The 25,008-nt window shown below is 32.3% G+C and overlaps 1 protein-coding gene across 5 annotated transcripts; it reads left to right on the top strand.

The window, feature by feature from the left end:
- Positions 1 to 1,846: 1,846 nt before the first annotated feature.
- On the top strand, positions 1,847 to 23,042 carry LOC111637032 (palmitoleoyl-protein carboxylesterase notum1-like). 5 transcript variants are annotated; one of them, XM_023382436.1, is made up of 14 exons: positions 1,847 to 1,856; positions 7,846 to 7,922; positions 17,691 to 17,990; positions 18,763 to 18,815; positions 18,882 to 18,977; positions 20,211 to 20,271; positions 20,365 to 20,423; positions 20,515 to 20,617; positions 20,681 to 20,970; positions 21,275 to 21,413; positions 21,491 to 21,538; positions 21,626 to 21,742; positions 21,931 to 22,130; positions 22,267 to 23,042. In XM_023382436.1, the coding sequence occupies exons 3-14, from the start codon at positions 17,698 to 17,700 to the stop codon at positions 22,569 to 22,571; spliced, it is 1,764 nt and encodes a 587-aa protein (XP_023238204.1). In that variant the 5' UTR covers positions 1,847 to 1,856; positions 7,846 to 7,922; positions 17,691 to 17,697; the 3' UTR covers positions 22,572 to 23,042. The 5 variants fall into 5 exon arrangements, with proteins under 5 accessions (XP_023238204.1, XP_023238203.1, XP_023238206.1 ...); XM_023382435.1 differs by lacking the exon at positions 1,847 to 1,856 and adding an exon at positions 7,728 to 7,770; XM_023382438.1 differs by lacking the exons at positions 1,847 to 1,856; positions 7,846 to 7,922 and adding an exon at positions 12,735 to 12,765.
- Positions 23,043 to 25,008: the final 1,966 nt, after the last annotated feature.

Here is a 25,008-nt window from a genome sequence, read left to right as displayed (position 1 = left end):
GCGTACAACATGAATTTCATAAAACACGGAACGTATCTATCGTGTTATAGGGGTTCTACTCTATTATGATGAAAATGTATACGTACAATTGTCTTATAAGTTTATATATCTGTGTGTTAAGCTGTGCGGTATCTTAATATTAGACACTTTCGATATATTCCATTGCGTAATCTCACTGTAGGTCTGACTGTCTATTAATAAGTATATATATTTTGAAGTATAATTAAGGGAAGTTTTGCATTGGTGAGAAATGGAAATGACACTAAAATGGATAAATATGATCTTTATTGGACTGCAATTTGAAAAAGTGTAGACATAAATTCCCACTGTCTTCCGTCTGTCCGTTGCTTGTCTTTTCTAAATCTCGAGAACGGAGTTTGATAGATGAAAGTCGAGACCAGATATAGAAACCTAAAGAGCAGGAGGCCCCGACTACCGTGTTTCCCCGAAAATAAGACATCCGCAAAAAGTAAGACCTAGCACAGATTTTGCTGAATTGCGAAATATAAGACCTTACCCTGAAAGTAAGACGTAGCAAAGTGTTTTTTAGTCGTAACGGTCATCAACAGATGGTTGAAAGTGGCCGTTGGCTTTTTGAAAGTACAGCCACTGATTGGTCAGAAGACAATTACGCCACACGGCATGATTTGCATAAGACTATGGCTTGGGAATCACAGATTTGCATAACATTACGGCTGGTGATGGCTAATTGGTCGGCCGGGAATCACGCCACGTGACATTTGCATAGTGCTACGGTTCAGTAAGCACTAATTGGTCATCGAGTCCGATGTTGACGCTATAAAAAGGCGACAGTTCGACACACCGGATATACGTCACTCTCGTCTAAGTTCGACTTGGGAATTTTTTTTGTTCAATAATAAATGTGAATTCTTCTTCCTGGAAAAAATAAGACATTCCCTGAAAATAAGACCTAGCGCATTTTTCAGAGCAAAAATTAATATAAGACACTGTCTTATTTTCGGGGAAACACGGTAACTATATAAAAACTTCTGATGCAAACCAGAAATCGTGTTATTTCAGTTCAAAAATTTAATCTTAAAGGTTGATATCCGACACGACTCTATTGTTAAAGGAAAAGTATGATGTACAGGGGCAAGTCACTATTAATTTGAAGTGGACAGAATATATTTTAAATTAAATAAATTAAAAATATGATTAATAATTGTAGCCCGGCGTCACAATGCTCGTAATCATTATAAACTCTTATCACGTACTTGGAATTAACAAAAAGCAAATATATTTACGAACAAATTATGCACATAAGCTATTTTATACTCTATTTCATTTTTCTCTCTTTCCTCCATGTGGATAGTAAGAGGCCCTTTTCGTGAATTCGGCCTAGTCCAAATGGGCAGCCGGGTGATTAGATGATGGACCCGACGTATCCGAATTAACCACCCCAAAAAATTCTTGGGGGTGTTAGATTAGATCCGAATTAGATCCCAAGTCCCAAAGAGCGGTAGGTCGCCACCTCAACCGCTCGTTCATCCGGTCGTTGTGTTAATAAAAGATACTTATTAATTATTGAATAATTTGTAAGTTAGTCCCTTTTGAATACTTCTGACTAAAATTGTTACTAAACTGTACACATGACGCGATATTGGAGGCAGTCGTAATATTCGAATTTATTTTTTATCAACGTAATATTCGAGATCTTCGAATACTTTCTAGTAAAGCCTATTTGGGGAGAGTATTCGATCACCTCGAATTTCAACAGATATTTTTAATATTTATGGTATTCTCATTAAATTTATGTTAAATATTTCATTTATTTTTATACTTCTGCTCAATTCGTTTAGCCAAATTAGAGAGAGGAAATTAAGGTACATCATAAGGTGAGAGTACATAAAATAAGACGGTACGAACTGTCATTTTATGCTATGAGAAGTTACGTTTTAAGAAGTTATTCAGAATTTAATTAAATTTACGTCTGTAACCTATAATAGTATAAGTAAATTTTCTAAAATGCCTGTCTTAATTTAGTTCATTGTTAAACATTGTATAGAAACGGCGTGAGCATACCGTTCTGGAGAATCCAGGATTGAATCTGGGCGAGCAACTCTCCAGGAATTTTTTAGGGAGTGTGGTTTGTCCCGGATATGTCGCGCCCCGTTTTTACCATCCGGCCTTTCCTTTTTGGGTCTGCGGAACACATCGTGGACCCGAGAAAAAAGGCCCTCGTGTCTACAGGGCCGAAAGAGTAAAAAACATTTCTCCTAACAAAATTTAAGAGAATATCATACTTCATATTTATTGTTACTTATTACCAATATTTAGAATCACAGTAAATGTTAGTTAATATGGACAATTATATTATCAAAATGAAATATCATGTGGGCCCTTTTAGACAGGCGAATTGCTGAATCTCACAATAATTTACAAATTGAGAAGTAAAATGTTCTAAACGACTTTTAATACTATCTATGTTTTCATTTTCCTTATGTACAGTACATAACCATTCCTGATATTGTCATAATTTCGTCACCCAAGTTCGGTGCATTATTTTACTTATTTTGTAGTGATTTCTTTTTGTATTTGATCAAACAAGTGGTTTGGTCCTCACCGGTCGGATGCATCTATAAATATGTTTATCATGCATATACATATTTATTGTAAATACGTTATAATGTTCTCTATTTATATTTGTTCAAACTGTATTAGTCATTGTTTGTTGTCACCTGAGTTACGTGCATCTTGTATATACGAATTTGTACATATGTTTTCTGTTTTGTATTTAATAAACTACCGATGCAGTGCCTTATGATCCTATCATCACCCTGCCCTCTTTTTCATCACTTGCCTTCTCTCTTCCTGTTCTTTCACCATCTTTTCAACCTCCAGGTCGTACCTTTGAGTGGAACCAGGAGGCAGCCCCTTCTTTCAACTAGTAGTAGTATAAATGTCCGATACAAATCGAAAGTCACGTTATTTCAATTCAAAAATTTTCCCCTGAAAGATGCTAGATGACTGGCACGACTCTATTGCTAACGGAAGAGTATGATGTACAGGGGCAAGCCCTTACTAATTTGAGATGGAGAGCTTATATTTTAAATTAAATTAATTAAAAATATGATTAAAGATTGCAGCCCGACGTTGTGACGGTGTCATAATACAGTGGTTCCCAACCTTTTTTCATTAGCGTACCCCGTGACATGCCATATCTCTAGATTGTACCCCGTGACATGTCATATCTTGGGGGTCGACTGTATAATATCTTTACGAAACTTTGCTGTTTAGACTAGCATCATCGCTATATCGCAAAACTCGTCTTTCTGTAACTCGTCATCTTTTCTGTCCACATTAAGTCTAGTTTGCGAGTCTCTATTCTATTGGATTCTGAATATCGACAGGAATATATTTGTACCCGTCTGAGATCCTAAAATAAAAGTCGTTTTAACCAATGGTGGAATGGATAAAACCGCCAAATACTAGGTCGTGGTTTCGCGCCTTGACAACGGGCTGGACACGTGGAGTTTTCCTTGTGTAACATCTAAATAGGGGTCAGTTTCCCTTAGAAAATCCTTCCGGGAGGCATCGCATCTCCCTTTGTCAGATCGCCCACTGTCACGTTGCGGTATACAAATAAATTGTTTTAAACACTTTTGAAACTCCAGCCCAATCTCTTCAGTGACATTACATAGATACAAAAGTAGAACAAAAATATTAAAATGAACTTCAGGCCATATCCGTATATGCCCATGAGTTAATACGGTCCTGTCTGAAAATTTGAGGCCCTAGGCGAAAGTTTAGATTGACTTTGCTTAAATCCGTCATTAGTTTCCCTTATAAATACAATGAAATGTTCTTACACCTACCGTCGTTGCAGGATTTACTATTGTATAAGCTAAACAAGCTACAACCTCCATTCTCAAAGACAATTTATACATATTGACAATATCGACAGTTTATTCGACTGAGAAGGAAGGACATGATGTACGTTGTAGTGGAGGGCTAACCTGCTGTTTTCATTTCTTTAAAATCTTATGACCTTTTACGAAAATATTCTATTCATCTAATCAATAGAATAGAGTGGATGGAGAAATAATTCCAAGATCGATGCCAATTCGAAAAATAAATGATCAGTGTGAATTAATGAAAATCGAAAAATAAATTTAAATAAATAAACATTAAAATTTTGTTTTTATAATTATAAAACCCACAATTATTATAAATAAGGTAAGTAATATTTTCTTCAATGTCTCTGTACATCCACTTAAAGCCATTGAATTGTATAATTTCAATTGAAGCGAGAGTTAGGGGAAAAAAAATAAATCAAACAAAAGAATACAATTGGCATCATCCTCATTAGAAGCGTGTGAATCACTAAAAGGAATCAGTAAAAGAATGATGTATCTCTCTCTCTTTCTTTGTTATTTGCATTTCCGCCCTTTCTTGCCTTTAGCATAAACTGACAAATTTTTGTATGGCTGTCAATTCATTCGCCTTTGAAAATTGTTAGCCTTCTCTACCGTTTGTTTATCATTAGTGTTATAGCAAATAAAATTAACATCAGTACGAGTTAAACTTTAAAAAGTTTCTAACAATTTTTAAAATTATTTTTAAAATTTACCTCCATAAACACATTTCGTTCTGAATAAAAAATGAATAAATTACGCGCTAAATGAGCGCAATGTCGCACCGTTGCGTCGCAACGGCATAAACAAAATTCGACTTATTACTAAAAATTATAGCTCAAAATTGATTTATAATTTATTTAAATGTTAAATTGAAATATTAAATTTACTTCATTTCAAAGGTATCGGTAAAAGTCCACAGGGCAGACAGAGGACGCCTCCAAGCCGACGATGTCAACAACAATTTTCCATCCTGAAAATCATTTATGTATAAAAATTTTTAATTAAAACTGATTCCAATACCACGCATTAAATTATTAACAATGTTAAATTTCAACTGAATTATAAAAAAGCATTTAATATACAGAAAGGTTGAAAAATTGCAGCAGATTACTAAGATTCTGAATGGAATAACAACATTTGAATATTATTTTAATATTGTATGGGGGAGATCACNTTGTGATTGTTGCAAGGAACATTATTTATCTAATAATTTTTTAATACTATTAGTTTGTGATACATAATATATTATTTTTTCTGCCATAATAACTAACTTTTTTCTGTACCCCTAAACAACCTATCGCGTACCCCTAGGGGCACGCGTACCACAGATTGGGAATCGCTGTCATAATAAATAATTGCTCGTCATTTTTATGTTTCCGTCAATGGCCATTGTTTACAGATTTGACTGTAATTTAATACGTCTGTATTTGAAATATTCTTAAAAATTTACTCATTTTATATTATTAAGTAATATTAAGAATTGAATTTAATATAGTTAATATTCAATTCGAATCGATGTATGATTTTTAACATTTATAGGTGACGTTGCCAGGAACGAACTGATAGAAAAATACCAATACATACATTACACCTAGACATAGATGTGAAAAGAACGAAAAATTGTTCCGAAGTTTTTTCATTCACAGCAACAATCTTTAGACTTAGCTAGTAGAGTCGCGAAAACTCGACATTCCGTAAAATTTGTCGTGCCGTTCAAAAAAGTAATCTAATTTTTATGTTTATAACTTAACAAGAGGATCGAATAAGTTATTGTTCTTCAACGGCGACACTGATTAATAACATAAATTTCACGTGTTTACGAAAAATATAACCCTTTTTCCAGATGTTAAGCTTAGTTCACACTGAGCGCCGATTCGCTGGCGAAAGGGAAAAACAGAGCGAAACAGAGTTATTCGCTCTGTTTTTCGCTTTCGCGCTCAGTGTAAACTAAGCTTTACTACAGAACTCGAATTCGCAAACTCGAAAGTACTGTAGTCACTAAATAGCCAATATTTTTAAAATTAAAATTTTACAAATAGAAATAGTCACTGTTGGTGCGAAGTTAGTACGTATATGAATTTGCATATACAGTCGACCCCCCTATAAGATATAGATACGTTCCAATTTATTAGGAATCCGATTTCTTACAAATCGTTCCAATCACAGCCCGACACGTGTCAAGTTTACGGACTACGGCTGATTGAAAGGTTTTCTTCCATAAAATTAATCGATTCTACACTAATCCGACTCAACATTTCCAAAATACGTATATTTTTTCGTAGTTTTATAGGAATCGTAATTATAGGGACCGTAATTATAGGGGGGTCGACTGTATAATATCTTTACGAAACTTTGCTGTTTAGACTAGCATCATCGCTATATCGCAAAACTCGTCTTTCTGTAACTCGTCATCTTTTCTGTCCACATTAAGTCTAGTTTGCGAGTCTCTATTCTATTGGATTCTGAATATCGACAGGAATATATTTGTACCCGTCTGAGATCCTAAAATAAAAGTCGTTTTAACCAATGGTGGAATGGATAAAACCGCCAAATACTAGGTCGTGGTTTCGCGCCTTGACAACGGGCTGGACACGTGGAGTTTTCCTTGTGTAACATCTAAATAGGGGTCAGTTTCCCTTAGAAAATCCTTCCGGGAGGCATCGCATCTCCCTTTGTCAGATCGCCCACTGTCACGTTGCGGTATACAAATAAATTGTTTTAAACACTTTTGAAACTCCAGCCCAATCTCTTCAGTGACATTACATAGATACAAAAGTAGAACAAAAATATTAAAATGAACTTCAGGCCATATCCGTATATGCCCATGAGTTAATACGGTCCTGTCTGAAAATTTGAGGCCCTAGGCGAAAGTTTAGATTGACTTTGCTTAAATCCGTCATTAGTTTCCCTTATAAATACAATGAAATGTTCTTACACCTACCGTCGTTGCAGGATTTACTATTGTATAAGCTAAACAAGCTACAACCTCCATTCTCAAAGACAATTTATACATATTGACAATATCGACAGTTTATTCGACTGAGAAGGAAGGACATGATGTACGTTGTAGTGGAGGGCTAACCTGCTGTTTTCATTTCTTTAAAATCTTATGACCTTTTACGAAAATATTCTATTCATCTAATCAATAGAATAGAGTGGATGGAGAAATAATTCCAAGATCGATGCCAATTCGAAAAATAAATGATCAGTGTGAATTAATGAAAATCGAAAAATAAATTTAAATAAATAAACATTAAAATTTTGTTTTTATAATTATAAAACCCACAATTATTATAAATAAGGTAAGTAATATTTTCTTCAATGTCTCTGTACATCCACTTAAAGCCATTGAATTGTATAATTTCAATTGAAGCGAGAGTTAGGGGAAAAAAAATAAATCAAACAAAAGAATACAATTGGCATCATCCTCATTAGAAGCGTGTGAATCACTAAAAGGAATCAGTAAAAGAATGATGTATCTCTCTCTCTTTCTTTGTTATTTGCATTTCCGCCCTTTCTTGCCTTTAGCATAAACTGACAAATTTTTGTATGGCTGTCAATTCATTCGCCTTTGAAAATTGTTAGCCTTCTCTACCGTTTGTTTATCATTAGTGTTATAGCAAATAAAATTAACATCAGTACGAGTTAAACTTTAAAAAGTTTCTAACAATTTTTAAAATTATTTTTAAAATATTGCTGTAAATTAATTATATAAGTATTTAAATTCCTGTTGAAATTAATTAATAGACAGGTTTTAGCGTTATTCTCTGTCATAAACAATGATTCAGCAAAGGTGCAAGGGCGCTGTTTATCAAAATAGTTTTTCTTTGAAACTCGTTTATTTTTTTTAATATACAGTACTTTGTTTTTCTCGAGAACTAGATAATTTAGTGTTGGTTAATATATGATTATATTTGATAAATATTATAAGTTTTCAATGATTTAAATTAGAAATTGCACTTTCTAGATCAGAATGGGGAAGGCTTCTACGTTTGACTGTCATGAATTCTGAAAATTTAATTTTCTATGCTTTTTTCGACAAAGGTGTGTATCAAAATTTAATATATGAATATATAAATTATTTCTTAGTGCGTGTTTGCTAAATATAGGCCTACACTCACGCAGTACACACGCGAATTTAATTGTAAAATAAACATTTTTTAATAAAATTTATATCAAAATAAAATTTAAAAAAATAAATTTTAAATTAACATTAATATAATTTATAATGAATAACATGCGGTAAGTTAATTATCAATCTATTTAAGATACTTTGATATGTGTTAAAACTTAATCATGTAACAGTTAAATCTAATTATATATGCAAAATTTGTCGCAATTTTTAGTGTGTCTTGTATAGTTTTAATTAATTGTTTTGTATATTATATTATATTATATCCAGTTGCGTAAGTTGTAGGCTCGAGACAATGAATTTAAGCTAATTATATTTAAATTTAAGATGACAATTAACATTTAACATAAACAATCTTTATTTTTAGTCATTAGTTAAAAGTTTGGATTATTTGTATAATACATTTTATCTCAATTATCAATTGCATATTTTAGTTGGCAATGATTTTTTAATGTTTTAATTATTAAAAAAATAGAGTGCTAATACATTTTGTCTGCTAAATCCAATATCTAGAAGCATTAATTTGAAAATATCTTAACGTTTATTATTAATTTTTTTTATCCATTTTTTTAAATTCAAAGATGCATCACAGTTTTGCCCTGGCGCACGCTCCAGGGCTATTCCCTGACAGTTACTTATAATTTCCGGTTGTCTAACAATTTTTAAACATGTAGAATTATAAAAATCTGGCTGGTCCACAATTAAAATAACAAACAAGTTGTTTATAAACGATTTTAAAGATTAAAAAGGACAGAAGATAAACTGAGTGTATGAGAAATTTACGGATTTAACCATTTTTTATGTATGTAATTTAACTATATAGTTTGTATTTTGTTAGATGTATTTTAAAAAAATGCATACTGTACTAATCTAAAAAAAAGTTATATGTTTTTAATGTAGAAAATAAATTTTATTTGAAAAATTATTGATATTTCATACATTGACTTTTATTCTAATGAAAATATCAATGATTTTTGTTTAAGTAAACACATTCTAAATAATTTAATTTTATCAATAATAAATAAATAAATAAAAATAATTTTAAAATGGTTCTAAATCTTTTAAAATAATTTTTTGAATTAATAAACAAAGCCATTTTTCAGGAACATATTTTTTACACACAAAAATGAATACAAAATTACCTCCAAACAATGCCCATTTTTTGTTTCCGTCAGAGGTTTGGCTATAATTTTAATAGTCCTGAGTTTAGCCTTAATTGTTAGTTATTTTATTTTTATTTTGTAAAAGTATATATTTTTCCCCTCGCATAATTTAAAGAAATTTTTGAAAGACGTTACGCCTATTTATCATTTGAAGTACTGAAGATTTATTGTAGAATGTGGTGACAAAAACGAGGTAAATATAGGGCCTGTAACGGTTACACATTTACAATTAATTTTATTATATCACGTTGATTTCCTATAGGGAGAAATCATTCTAATAATCTGTTTGATATGAAAACGAAAGCATTATCACGTAGAATTTCTTCGTAACGCGTAAGAAATCTAAAGTATATAACTCATTTCTTATGCAAACTGTTTAGCTAGTGTAGATTTCTTATAGCTGACAAAATGAAGTACAGTACGTATCGATCTGTATGGCAATTTACCTAATAATCTGCATGTTAGGGAGTCCGAATTAGCACACCTGTAGTTACCCCTGTACCCATTGTGGATGTAGCCACAAGCTCTATGATGTTTGTATATGTATGCCTATGGGAGCATTTGTCATATTAAGATATTTTCCATCTATTTATTTGAGTTTTTTCTTAATTTATTTATTTATTTATAATACTAAGGATCCTGGCCCCTGTACTTTTATAAACAGGCCTACATATTCACAACGAAAATATTAACTGTTAATAATAATTTTAATCGTTCGAGCTTTTATTTTATTTGTGTAATTCCTAAAAAAAAAGTAGGTTTTTGTGTTAGACGACAGTTAACTTCCTTTAGTATAAAGCCCTATTTTTCTGTTTCTGTAGGCTGAGGCCTACAGAACTTACGATATTTTTCATGCATAAAAAACTGTAAATTAAGACGAAGTGCACTTTAAAATGTTTAGGACAATAAACTTATTTATCGGAACTCATTCACAAAATATCGTTTTACTTCCAGATCGTTTCTACTAATTTGATTATTTCAAATATTTGTTTCGAAAGTATTAATTGCAATATTAATTGATCTTACCAAACACGTGGCATTTATATATATTTACTTATTTATTTATTCAGAGTCTTTTAGAGAAATTTTAGAGTCTTTATTCAGAGAAGCCTAAGCTCACTTAACTTTTCTAAGGGCCCATCCAACAAACAAAAATCAATTAAAAATTATATAATAGTAATAAATGCCTTTCAGATCCTTTAAATGTGTGGCCCAGACCAAATGGTTCCCAGCGAGAAGACCTTTATATTTAGAAAATTGACATGAAATTTAATACGAAGACTTTCTAACAAATAATAACGTATTTTCAGAACCATTTGTAGTGACAGAAGTACTTTTTACTATCTAAAATTACTATTAGAAATAGAATTTACTATCTGTTAATGTAAATAAACAAAGTTTACAGCATACATTAGATTCCCTCTTTTACGATTCGATCGATTTTTGGAAAGCGTATTAAACGAGTCGTGGTAAAACGAACACCTATTTTTCTTAAGTTTAGCGCTCGATTTACGACGAATAAACAGACTTTCCGCTTTTAAAACTAGTAAATTTATCAGTCGTAAAAGCGAGATCTATTCTACTATACTTATTGTAATCGCTAAGAATTTAATAGTTTAATTAACTAGACAATAGAGTAGTGTTTTGTGTTGTATATCTTATAAGATAAAAGATAAAACTATAAAGGACAAGAGAAAGACACTTGATATTTGTTAATTTTTTTATGTTAAACAAGACTCAAAGATATATTAACGTGGAAGCAAAGATAAAGAATATAATATATTAATTGAAATTGTTCATCTGCATGTATTTTTGTTTTTAATGTTTTTAGCATTGTAAGCCCGAAGCTCCTGACAACTAACGGGAATAACATCGAACGACACTGTAATGAATAGCGTCGTGTTTGCAGAGCTTCTCCTGACAGAGAGACTTATAGGCAATTAATGGTCGTAAATTTCGCTTCTTTTGTCTCGGAATTTGGTTGTCAAGAGAAACGGTGGAGTGAATTTACTAAAGTTATTTTCACCAGTTTCCCTAAGGTGGAGTTTTCCGATTATTTTCGGGAAGATCTTAATTGTTTACATCGCTATTTCTGAATGAATCTTAATAATTATAATTGTTAATTAAGTCGATAGTTTAATTCAATTATAATGTGCTAATTATTCTCCGTGAGAAACTATTTTTAACTGTAAAAGTAGCATTAGTATTGTGAAAATTAAATTCCGTCTTTTAACGATATTTTCACCTTTAATTCGACTGGATATGATTTTTTTCTCGTTTATCTTCCCTCCTGGTGAAAATGGAAGATACAAAATACCAGTACTTTCAACTTAGTATCTAAAAAAGAGGAAAAAACGAGTATCCCTGTTCAAAACACGAATCAATTTCGATTAAATTTGTGTCCTTTTTCGGTTCACTGAGGCTAATCTTTTATGGAAGAGCGGACAAGATAACGTATTAAAGGTCACATTTGAAAGACAAAAGAATTTTTTGCACAAAATCTAAGTTGAAATTAAAATATGAAGAGCGAGAGAGATGAATTTTCGTTGTTTAAACTGAATATTCTAGGTTTATAAACATTAATAAAATATGCAGTTTTTTCGTTTCTCTTTTATATATTTTTAAACATATATTCGACTAGTGAATGATTACTGTTAAAAAAAATTTAAAAGAAATTAAATAATCGAGTTGGGTACCACCTGGCTCGGTGGTTCCTGTAACACTTAACTATTTTCACCCCGTATCAAATTACCTAACATAGTTATTACAAAGAAATCTTGTCGTCACACCATTCGATTGTTTATTCAAACGTTATTTAGTAGTTTTCAATTTGATGAATGCAGAGATTATTTAAGTGATGGCTCGATCGTGTTTTGTTGATGGACCGGCTAAGATGCGACTCAGGTCCTATTAATGATGGAGAATTGACAAGATTCGAGGCCATCGAGGGGATGATGCCGAGGCACGTGGCTGCAGGAGGCACTTCTAATTGGGAGATTGGGTGAACGCTTATATTTAGCTCTAGTTCGTCTCGACCAAAACAAAGAACACATCAAAGGCACCGACTTGACCTCCGACCGCAATTCCGGTCTATTTAACCTTGGTTTAAGCCAAAAGAATTTCCGCAAAACTTAAATAACGGTTAGAATTATACAATCGGCGAGTTTTTAAAACATTTGGTATTATAATCGAAACGTGCTTCACAGTTGGTGCCAATGAAAAACACAAGAATATAAACCGCATAGCATATAAATTTCAGTTAAGATGGATACTTTTGATTGGCCAGAAATATCATTTAAGCAGTGATTTAATAATCGAAAATAACAAAAAAAAGAACTTTCATTATGATATTTTCCATACAATATCTTTTCATCCGACCATAACCAGACTATATCTCCACACGGCACTATATTTAGTGGTACTACAGTAGCCCAAGTTGAGTGTGGCGAGGGTTCGCCTCTACCATTATGTCAACAAGAGAGAGCTTTGATCTTTACCGGCCTTAGCTCATTCCTTTTCTCCAATGAGAGACGCCACATACTGACAAACCATTGCACGGAGAATGGTGCGGTCAACAGGACTTACTCCTTAGGTGAGCGTAATATTCTTATATAATGATTATCATCATTAATTTTAGATCATCGCGGCGTTGATTAATATTATATATTGCTTATTATGTATAGTCGTAATTTCTTTTTTTGCAATTGAGTCTTACTCTGTTTAAGCGGGACGGATTTTTGGTTACTTTATCTTACTTGATAATCTTTCTTTTATGCAAATAGATATAAGCTTTATTATAATTTATTTATATTGTTTACTCGCTATTATACCGTAAGTTACGAGAAATTTAATGTGGAAGTATGATAAAATATTAGTCTTCAGAGTAATAATTATACGCGAAATTTATGTAAAAATATATAATAAAAGTGCCTAACGAATTAAAATGTAGATATATATCAAGACATAGGAAAAACATGCTGCGTAATTTATTAAAGTTATGTTGGATATTATAAGAAAAAAAACAATAATTGAAAATAAAGTTGTAACATGGTTTCATAATAAATTAGCATAAGTAAACTATAGAGCGAGTATTAAATTAGAAACTTTTCCTGGTTTGTCGGAACGGGAAAGATATTGAGAAGGATTTCGATAAAGGATACCGCCGCGCTTTAAAAAAAATAAAAAAAAAAAAGAAACCTTCGCATTCCAAGTATGTCTTTCTACTCTATAACTCGTAAAGCACAGCCCCCTCTTTCCTTTTGTGGACATTTATTTCCGCCACTCCATCCTTTGAAAGCAAAGGCGCCGTCACGTCCACTGATATTGTACCACGACGGTCTTTGCACGTGTAGAGCTCAACCCTCACACCATTAATGCAGTAGTATAATAACCTTTAATGATATCATACCTTGAAAAACAATCTGACGGTTTCTCTTCTCTTGTAGTCGCCGATTTTCGGAATTTCATTAAGAAAAATTTTTTCCAATTTTTACTTTATTAGCTTTTTTATCCCTCATCTGCTCTCTTTTATATCGTGCACTCGAGATATATCTCGGTTATTTCCCCTCGCTCTCGAGAACACTTAAGAAAAATTCTTGCGATTCTTGTAAACACCGATCTCAGTGATCTCCTCAGAATAGAAATGTCAACGTTCATCTCCAGCTTTCGAAACAATCCTTTTTCGTAAGAAGTACCGATTTGAATTCCTGTAGTCATCTAGGCTATTCCTGCTTTGTTTAGTAAAGTGTCACAACTTAAAAGTAAAGAAAAAAATCGTTCAATTGTCTTTTAACCTCAAACAGCTGGTAGAAATAATGGCGTTTCATCCATCACCGAAACCATCTTTTGTCGGGTGAAAGTAATCCACAAGCTATTCTCTCTTTCTCTCTTATCGCTGCCGCAAAAATTTTTAAAAATAACATCTCTGAATTTCCCATACTTAAAATTTCCTTATAACTTTTTACAAGAAAATGATAAAAAAGAAGAATAATGTTTCTAGTTAATTTGCATAAGTCTTAGATAAGATAAATGCCTTCCACTCCTTTAAATTTGTCACGTGAACGAAGCTGTGATCTTTCACAATGTGAAATGCCACGTTTAAATACCGTGCGTATTTAGTGCCAGAGATCGTCGCACAAATTAATACACAACGAGCTCTGGCAAGGGAAACAAACGGAAACAACGTTTATTTGTTTTCGTGCCAAATTAAAAATGGACCGAGATTCTTTCGGTTTCTTTTATCCGAAAGAACAATTCACATTATTTTTTTTTTCCTTTAAGAAAGTTGTAAACTATAATTTGCTATAAATTAGGAAACAGAAAATGGAAATTATTGTTTCGAATTGCGCTATAAACACTGTCAAACATTTCCCCATTTTCTTCCTACCGCCGAAGAAGATTTTTTAAAATTTATTTATAAAAAAAAACGTTAACGAAAAGAATATTCGTTCTTTTTCGTGTGTACGATGACAAGTTTAATTTCCGACGAATGTCATATCCCTGCTTTAGCAGTGAGGCTAACGCTCTTCGCCCTCACTTCAAAGAGTACCGACAGCGATGATGTCATTACCACGCCTCGGGAGTTCACGGCCCTCGCCGGCCAAATAGTTTGTATTTTTTTTTTCAACTTTCCTGTTATTTTTTCTTTTTCTTTTTTTTCCGGAAAAAAGCGGAATGTATACAATAATGTCTGTTTTGTGGATTAAATTGTAATCCCAACGAAATTCCTAGTGAAATCGAAATCGTGACTTCGTCAACTCTTCGAATCGGTCGTAAACACTATAAAAAACACCGAAACTCATTCGGTACTTAAGGAGATTTTTACTGGGAAACTCTCGAGTACTGGCACGTTAAACGATATAAAGTGTACGATGCCAAGGTACCCTAATTATGTAGCCACGTGCCCGTCAAAGGGGCCGCCTTCTTTTTATTTTTTTTCTCTTACCATTAAGGATTAACGCGATCTGCCTTTTCATACGTCTGTAGACGGCAGAACACGTCGGTGCACTGGTTCGGTGCTCGGACGTGACGTCACGCACGTATACTCTGCCGACCTCGGGCTACGAAAGGTTGAGTGAACCGGCATGGGTGAGTCGCTCGTCGTTTGATGTTAGCGAAAATACGATGAAAGGACGTTTAAAATTATATCTAGCAGTTGTATTAAGTTGATGATAATTGTCGAATCTATAACTACACCAACTTAATATAGGCCTAACATTTTAGAAAGGGTGCAGCTTTTATATAAGTCCGATAATTAATGTTCTTTGCTAAAGGGTTAGTTACATTTCTTGTTGTTGGATATATTTGGCACAAGTTTTATTGTTACAATTGCTAAATGTAGCAAGAAATCTCTTCATAAAGTATTTTAGCAACAGAACTTTCTTGATAAATTGTTAAATTATGTAATAACTTTATATTTTATTCTACGAAGTTTAAGCGGATAGATACATCTACCATCTTCTAAAGTTTAAGAATTTTTTAAAGTAACTTTCCTCCTATTTAATCGAATTTTTAAATTAAAAATGAAATCTAAGGAAAAAATCCTTGCTCTATTTTAATCTATATGCGAAATCGTAGCTCCAATACATTAATCTTTTAAATGGATCCTTCTTTTTCTATCCAATTAATTCTTGTTTTTCTGGGTTATACAAGTACTTCAAAGCATTTATCTTCTCTAATTAACTTTTTATGCCTAATAACAGTTATAAAGCGACTGTACTAGGAATATTATATTGTTAGGCAGCGAGGTAATTCCTGAAGAAGAAAAATGAGCAGAGATAAAATAATATGGAAATACTCGTATCCATTTATATTAAATTAATCTTTCAGCTTTAAAAACTATAAGAAGCGAATATTTCATTGGAAAAAGGGAAGAAAATGAATAAAAAACAATTTATTTTTGAATGTATATATTTAAAAATAACAGCAAAAATTGTTCATTATTTAGTATTTGTACTTTTTAAAGACGAAAAATAACGTTAGTTTACGATAGGTCTCAAACATTATGTTTAGGAACAAATCTGATTTTAGCCGCCTATTCATTTGTATTTCGTTACACCGGTGAAATTTTCTAATGATTAAGATTATATTCTTAATTAAGGATAAAAACAACTGAAAACAACAACAGAAAACGAAAAGTAAGAAAACAAATCGAACACATGTTGTTTTATAACAACATATAATGCTTTATAAAATAAATTTAACCACAGGCATGTGTCCTATTACCTTTAAGAAAGTAGGCCTATACAGAGCCGGATTAAGAGAGAAAATGCCTCTGTGCATGGAATTTAAAGTAGACCTCGCCCACCCCCTACAATTTTTAATTTTAAAAATAAGATATATTCCTTTTTCTTTATTTATTTGCTTCTCTCTTTTCCCTTTTTAAGGCTCGCCATTTTGTCCCCGATTACGCGCATTTTGATCCGTCCCCGGCCTAAATAATGTTTTTATAAAGACTTACAGTGACGCTTATTATAAACGTTTAAAACGTACATACAACGAAACATTGTTTAATTCTCCGTATTAGAATGAAAATACAGTAACTTCCTATCATTAATTAATGAAATAAAATGAGCTATTTTGTTTCGCTTTATGTGGTAATTAAAAAGTTAAAAGTATTGTAGGAGTTTTTAAAATACATCCCTCGCATTAAGGGTGAAGGAAGTTTCAGTGGAAAGAAAGCGCTGATGGTGTATTGTTTGGCGAGTTGCTTTACCGTTTCAGTTATCAATCAAAAGGATATCATTGTCTTTTGATATTTTTACTGCCAGTGATTTAGGAAATCTGTTGTGGAGTGTCATCATGGCTGTTAGGCTAATAGCCCGGTCAGTACTATACAACGCCGCGTGAAAGACAGCTCGTTAGCAGTTACACGTGTGCCGACGGCTAATTTACTTCGAACCGAGAAAGACTTTCCCTGTAACATTAAGTTGTATCGTTCAAACTACCTCGTATTCTGACAGATAATACTGTTTTGTTTTGGTCGTATCGATCTAGATTTGTATCGTAATAACTTCTAAACGTTCCTCTTATAGAACGTGTTCTGGATTTCAATCGAGTCACTTTGCATCCCGCCGAATAAACCACGACACGAGTTTTAAATCTTTAATCGAATTTTTATAATGGTAAATTATCGGGTAAATATGGGTGGAGGCTCGAGCTTTCTAATTAGGTTGTCTCTCGTCAGAAATGGCTTGTGACGAGAGGCAGAATTTAAAAATGCCTTTAATTAAAGGACCGGTGTACCGCTTATCGTCGACGGGTCGCGATCTCATTCGACCGGCCGCCAGTCCGACGTTTGGCGCTACGATCGCCACCAGACTGACTTTTCGCACGTGATTTACTACTACTACAACTACTACTGCGGTGAGGGAAAGCAAATGCAGGTGAGTAGCTAAACGGGTTCCATCGATTTTTATGAAAAAATGTTATCGTCGTTGTCGAAATTATTTAAAAAATTTTCTTCGATCATAAAAGCATAGAAATTAATCTAATATACATATATTTTTTTTTATATAGTTTAAGAATGCCGTTGATCCCGTTCGTCTTTGCGGTGTTGTTCGGAGTGAGTCGAACATCCGTCATCCCTTCTCAATCCGGATCTAATTTGACTCCAGAAAATTTTAAAAGAATTTTGGGACCAGAAGTTCTGTCCAATCTTCAAAACTTAGCTAAATTGGGGAATCCGGAAAACACGTTGGAAGTGATCCATGTCTTGACACAAGCTCTACAGGAATGCGTTTCGCGCGAAACGCCGAGCATGCGTAGAATGTATTTTTCTAACCGGACTGTCGTCTGCAACGATGGATCACCTGCCGGGTGACACATTATTTTATTTTCTTATAATTAATTTTTAATAATAACGAAAAGTTGTTATAATTTTATTACTTTTTAATATAAAATATTAATTTTTAATATATTCCGTTTTTATTATATATAAGATATTTAGTTAAATCGTCAAATTATAATATTTAGATGGAGCGGGGGGTTTTTTAACGTAATATTACTCTTATTCTTTCTTCTAAAAAATAAATAACTAATGGTAATTTTTAGACCCACGAAATCTTCCTTTGTTAATGAAACTTCCGCTAATAATTTAAGTTTTTCGTGATTTGTTTTAAACTCGTTAGTTTTGATTTTAAGACGCTAATTAGGTGGAAAAGAGTTGGTTTCCGGCGATAATCAGCCACTAATTGTCTATTTGGGGTTTCATCTAACAATGGAGAATGGGGAAAACGATTGTCTTCCAGTTTCCGTTAGAAGATAATATTTTCATTTGAATCTATCTCTCTCTTTCTCTCAGCAAATCTGTTTAACGCTACCATATTTTTCAGCTCAGTTCGGTTTGCGCATGGGATGAGGGTCGGGCTGATGGATGCATTGTTCGGTGTCTTTTGTAACTGTCCTGCTTTACCTGTCTTCAATGAGGCAGCCAGGTGGGAAGAACACACAAAGCACCCCCTGGTCGCCATTAATCCATCAAAGAAACCGCTGAGTTTCCCCACAGAGATTTTGAACGCGTGCTTTGCCGCTTTTTCGAATTCGAAAACATAAATTTATACATATATATTAAAATACGTCTTTATTATAGATATTATATTCGAAAATCTCACGGAAGTAAAAGGTGGATAGTGTTTTTAGAAGGTAAAATTTCGGTTATTGTTTATATAATTTATATATGATTTTAAACTCGTTTTTCATCTTTGGCAGGTGGTTGGTATTGTTTCGATTGGAAAAGTTGCGAGAATCGATGGCAACGAATGAGAAATTTAATGTCATCAAATACCTGGCCAGAAAATAGGAATGGTATATAATATACAAATAACATAGATATATATGAGAAATCTTTCCGCAATTTTTAATATTTAATCTTATTTAAAATTATCAACTTCTCTTTTATCACTTACGTTTAATTTTATAAATTAAAATTATTACTAATTTACATATCACCACAATTTCTAATCTGATAAAAATTATATAGTACAAATTAAACGTTAGAGAAATGAATTACCGTATTTACTCGATTACCCGGGATTCAAATAAATCTCCGTGAATAAAGGTGCTGTTAAAAATAAACCTCGGGTTGGAAAGCATGGACAACATGTTGAAGTACTGTACTTCAATATATGTGGTAATGTAGTAACAGATAAGCAGTTTAACTAAAGTTCGACCTCTTCAAATTATCTAGCGTTGGACAGCACTCTCTATTCCAAAGTAAACCTTGATTTCCACGAACCTTGCTTTAAATTTTATAAATTTTTTCATATTATATACTGTTTTCATGTTAATTTAAATGTATATACAGTAGCATAAAAGTCAGTTAACAAAAATGGCAAAAAGTTAGCCATATCAATTAACTGACTTTCGGGACGATTTATAATTTAAATAAATAAATAAATATATTTAAATAAAATTATAAATATTGTCAAATGTTGAGCATAAGAAAGTCGCAATCGAGTTCATAAGTCGAGAGCTTATCATCCGAAGAATAATTAAGAAAATTCTGGTTCAAACTTACCATCTCTTTTGGAAAGAGATGGTAAGATTGAACCAGATGATAGTCAAGATCTTGATTCCTACAGCGACACGTACAACGTAACGTAATACAACGTAATAACCGACTCTGAATCCGGTTAACCATGAAAACAGTAATTATTTTATATATATTTATAAATTAAGGTAATTAAGGTATTTCTTTCAATTTTTATTCCCTCGGCTCTTGTTGCAAGGTAATAAACTAGAGGGATAAGTTATTTTAAAAATAGACTTTCGGAGTTTAATCTTGGAAATACGGTAGTTGTGTGGTTGTTGGTGACATCTTTATGGAGCAAGGACCATTTTGGCCAAGATAAACCATGTAACGAAATGAATTAGAAGTTAGCATTATAAATCAAAAAAAGTTTTTTGCGTAGTATTGGAGTAATAAGCAAATTAAAATTATATATAAGTTAAATTATAATATATATTAATAATAATAATAATAAAACTAAATATATATTAAGATTATATGTATTTATATTAATTAACTTTATATTTTAGTTGGGGGTATTTTATCTGCCGATCCTGAAGAAAATCCTCATTGGTGGAATGCTAATCACGTGTAATTTTTAAAATTAAAATTAAAATTATGTTCAAAATTTATAACATGCTTACGAACTTATCAGTTATTAAACTTTTTTTTTTTTTTGTTTAGTTTCGTTCCATATTGCTCCAGTGATTCTTGGAGTGGAGCATCATCAGCCAAAGAAAAAGGTAAGAAAGACGTGATTTATTTTATCTAATTAAATTTAAGTGATAAGCATTAAGCATATATGTACTAATTCATTTTCATTTCATTAAATAGGCGAATTCTCCTTTCTTGGTTCTATAATTGTGGTCGAAGTCATAAAAGAGCTTATTAAAATGGGATTGTATAATGCCGAACGTTTACTTCTAGCGGGAAGCAGGTGATTTACAAACTGTTTAGGTGATTACGTAATTAAAACATGTTTAAAATGTAATAATTTTAGTGCTGGTGGTACGGGAGTTTTGGTTAATTTGGACCGCATAGCTGATTTCCTGAACGAACAGGGATCCAGAGTCAAAGTATATGGACTAGCAGATTCAGGGTGGTTCCTTGATAATGATCCTTATGAATCTGTCGAGTGCATTGAAGCTCATACCTGTGCTCCAGTCGAAGCTATTAAACAAGGCATTCGACTTTGGAATGGACAAGTACCGACAAGATGCAAAGCTTTGTATAATCCTACTGACGTCTGGCGTTGCTATTTCGGATATAGAATATATCCGACTCTTAAAGGTTTGTGTAATTAATATAGTTTTTTTTTAACTTTTTCTCCCCGTGGGCACTAAGAGGCCCTTTTTTCCCACTCATTGCCAGTTCGACCGGACTCATATTGGGGCGACCGGGTGGGGAGGGACGGGACCCGACATATCCGAAATGGACCACCCATGAAAAATTCCTAGGGTTTTCAACTGCCCGTATTCGGGTCCCACAAAATGGTAGGGTCACGTCTGAATTGTCTTGGCCATCCGGTCGTACCAATCAATATAGTTTTAATTTTATACTATATGCAGTAATTTTCAGTTCTTTAAAATTTCAGCTCCTTTATTTGTATTTCAATGGCTTTTTGATGAGGCTCAAATGACTGCCGATAACGTAGGTGCTCCTGTATCCAAAGCGCAATGGGACTACATTCATCATATGGGAAATGAGCTGAGGTCTTCTCTACAGAATGTCACGTAATTTCATATTTTATATTAATCAAAAACGTTTATTAATTCAGGCATCAATAATATACACGTATTTCAATTTTTAGGGCTGTTTTCGCTCCTTCTTGCATATCGCATATTGTATTAACAAAAAGGTAATGTTTCCTTAAAGTGTAGATTTATGTGCCCTAGAATTATTTTATAATGATTAACTCTTATAACTTTTATACATTTTAATGCAGAGATTGGCGTTATGTTAAAATAAATAAGAATACGTTACCAGAAGCTATACAATGTTGGGAAATTTTGGAAGAAGAACGAAGTAATAGAGAAAAAAATGAAGATGAAAAAGAAAATAGGTAAATATGTGGATTATGTAAATGTATTTATAACATTATTTTTGATAATTAAATGAATTTATTCGTTAAAAAATAATGTATTAATTAAACACACACACACACACACACACACATATATATATATATACACGTTTAATCGATTACAGAATGATATTTTAGATACCAATAATAATGTGTGACATTTTCAGTACTTCACAGTTTGCTGCGGCAATGCTAGCCGATATGCCTTATACTCAGACTTTACATATAGAAACCACGTCTTCGACTGAAATAACATCAACTGATAATATAATCAGTCGAGAAGAAAGAAGAAAACTTCGAAGAAAAGAAAGAAAAAGACGAAGACAAAATAAAAACAAAAAAAGGAAAAATAAAAATAGACATTCAGGTATATAAGAATATCAATTTTCATTTTATTTGCTTTTTATATAACTGTATTTATTTTTATATTATTTTATGTAATTTAATTTTCTTGTATTATATATTCAAATATATATAAACTAGTAAATTTATTTTGATATCAGATTCTAAGAAACGTCAGAAAAGGACGGTTTCCTTCGAAAACAATCATTCAGCATTGGCTCTTCATGACAATTATGAAGCGTGCACTCAGTGGTTTATGGATGAATGTTCGTGGCCGCAATGCAACAGAGATTGTCCCCGTCTTCATAATCCTTTTACAGGAGAAGAAATGGATTTTATAGAATTATTAAAATCGTTTGGGTTAGATATGGGAAGCGTAGCGAATGCTCTTGGCATAGATCTCACCACGCTCAACGAGATGGATCACGATACTCTATTGCAATTATTAACGCAACAAACAAATTAATGACAGCATTTTTCCTATAATACGACAATCAGTTATCAGTTTGGAAAATTGAACTAAATAATATCATAGTTCGAGTTATTTAATTTCTATTTTCGTACCTGACTTGGTATATATGTTAAGCATGTTTATTTCAGGGATACTTGTAAATATAATTTGTATACATTAAAAAAATCAAGCTAATATTTAAAACCGAAGTTCTTACTATGAGATTTTCAATTAAAATTAAATCGCGCAACATCTAATCTGTTTTAAATAGCGTAAGACGTTCTACTTTTACTCGGTGAAAATCTAATAGTTTGCAACTGTTTTAAGATATTGTCCCCAACTTTAACGTATGTCTATCATTTATGGATATCAGATCTAACCAACAAATTTTATGAATGGCTGAACGTAAGTTATAGGCTAAATGTTGCGGGATAATTTCTTCTGACGGACTAAATTTGTAGTTTATATGTATTTATAGGCATAATTTGAATGTATTCGAATTATTTGTAACATATTTTCTTTGATATGTTATTAAAAGTTATATTATTTGAATTATTTTTTTAAAACAAAACACACTGATTATTATAACAAAAAACTTTTTTTTTGAAAACAATAGTTTAGTATTGTATTTTAACTGAAAAATTCAGGCTGGACAGCTGAGGCCGTTAAGACGTTGGTCTACCGTTCTGCAATATATTGGTACAAGTCCGGGTGAAAGAAACATAATAAAAATAAATTGTTTCGGGGTTGGTATGTCCTAGATATGTCTGGTCTCGTCTCTTAATGTGTATCTCAGTGCATTAACTTTTTATTTTGTCCATGCAAAGCTCTAAGCTTTAAGTAAACATTGGAGTTTGGCGTAAACTTATTAGTGCTTTTTATTCCTTTAAATATATGCAGTATTACATTAATCAGTTTTATTTAAATGATTTATTAAGGAATTGAGAGCCATGTGCCAGGATTCACGAAAGCGTCGTATCGCAACTTACGACAAAATTTAGTTTTCACAAAACTTGTCGTAACCGAAAATGTCATAAATAGACGTCGTTATATACGACATAGAATAAGTTGTTGTAAGTCAAGACAATTCAAGATGGATGATGATTATTTAGCTTTCTTGATCGTAGAATACACAGTTCATCGAAAATTTACAGTTTATCTCCTCTGTCGATCGAAGGTATTTTGTTAACGGAATGAATTTGATACTATCGAATGTCGAGAGAAACGATTTTTAGTTTAACTTAAAAATTGAAACCACGTTTGGAAAGGCGTTCATGTATAGATAAAATAATGTTAAAATTATAAGCAGAATTGTTATAATCAATTATATAGAAATTTCACTAACGATTTTCTTTGAAACGCTTTTGTAATCTCTTCATTTACACCGGATTGTATCTATGCTTCTATGCACATTACATTACTAACACTATTCACTTCTTAAATTGATCTCCAACAATTACCTTTTCCGCGAGAAGTGATAATTGGATCTACCCTCCTTTCTATTATTATTATTTTTAACTCCATCTATCAACGCCTGTATTTCGGAAGAAGTAAAATGAAGCCTCATTTTACTCTCTTCCATTTACTGTATACCCGAAACTTACGTCGAAAACAACTTGCGCCTTTGAAAGTTCCTGGATTACATTCCTATTAACAGTATACTCTCGGAATCAGATCACTGATATTTTGTGGTTAATAGTAAATGAAGTTACAATGAGCTTTGTGAATTGTAGATACGATATGTCGTAAATTTGTCGTATTTTACGATGTCGTAAGAATACAACATTGTAACTAATGACATTTCTGATAATCCGAGCCTATGATTATTTCTAGAGTAAACAATACCCGCATAGTAATGAAATATACAGGTTAAGTAATACCTTGTGACTATTGAGTTTAAGACAATTCGGTAAAACACTCCTATTTATACATACACAAATTTTTTTCTATACACGAACAATATATTGAAAAAACTTTTAAATGTTATTAGATATATTTTAACTTTGATACTAATATTTAAATATAAATAAATAAATAATATATGTAAAATTAAAGAAATTTTGTCAAACAAATACTTTTTAAATACAGTAGAGCAGCGGTCCCCAACCTTTTTATCGCCGCGGACCGGTCAACGTTTGATAACTTTACCGCGGCCCACTGAGGGGGGACGTTGATTGTTCATATTTTACATTGATTTAATTTAATAATTTTAATTTAACTGTATTTAAACGTGCCTTCAAAATAAAATACAATTACACCAAAAAATGAATATAATGTGATTTAACATTTTAACTCACCAGAACGCTAAATCAATGAGAACCCTGAGCTTGTTTCTTTGCAACGAGACAGTTCCATCTGGGGGTAATAGAAGGCAATGACACTCGAAGTGTGTTTCTTATATCCAGTTTATTCCGCTGTTCCGTCGTCTATTAAAAGTCGCACAAACCGGAGA

Source organism: Centruroides sculpturatus, unplaced genomic scaffold (genome assembly GCF_000671375.1).
Source record: "Centruroides sculpturatus isolate CEXI.00-Female unplaced genomic scaffold, Cexi_2.0 scaffold1042, whole genome shotgun sequence".
NCBI classification, from domain to species: Eukaryota; Metazoa; Arthropoda; class Arachnida; order Scorpiones; family Buthidae; genus Centruroides; species Centruroides sculpturatus.
The sequence above is the reverse complement of the archived record's forward strand: the minus strand, read 5'-3'. Positions and strand labels throughout refer to the sequence as shown.

What these genes read in the sequence shown, in the direction of transcription:
- LOC111637032 (XM_023382434.1), top strand. Translation starts at nt 14,730, where the DNA reads ATGATGTCATTACCACGCCTCGGGAGTTCACGGCCCTCGCCGGCCAAA. An exon ending in ATCATCAGCCAAAGAAAAAG is followed by an intron (nt 20,424 to 20,514) that starts GTAAGAAAGACG and finishes TTCATTAAATAG; the next exon opens with GCGAATTCTCCTTTCTTGGT. An exon ending in AAATAAAAATAGACATTCAG is followed by an intron (nt 22,131 to 22,266) that starts GTATATAAGAAT and finishes TTTTGATATCAG; the next exon opens with ATTCTAAGAAACGTCAGAAA.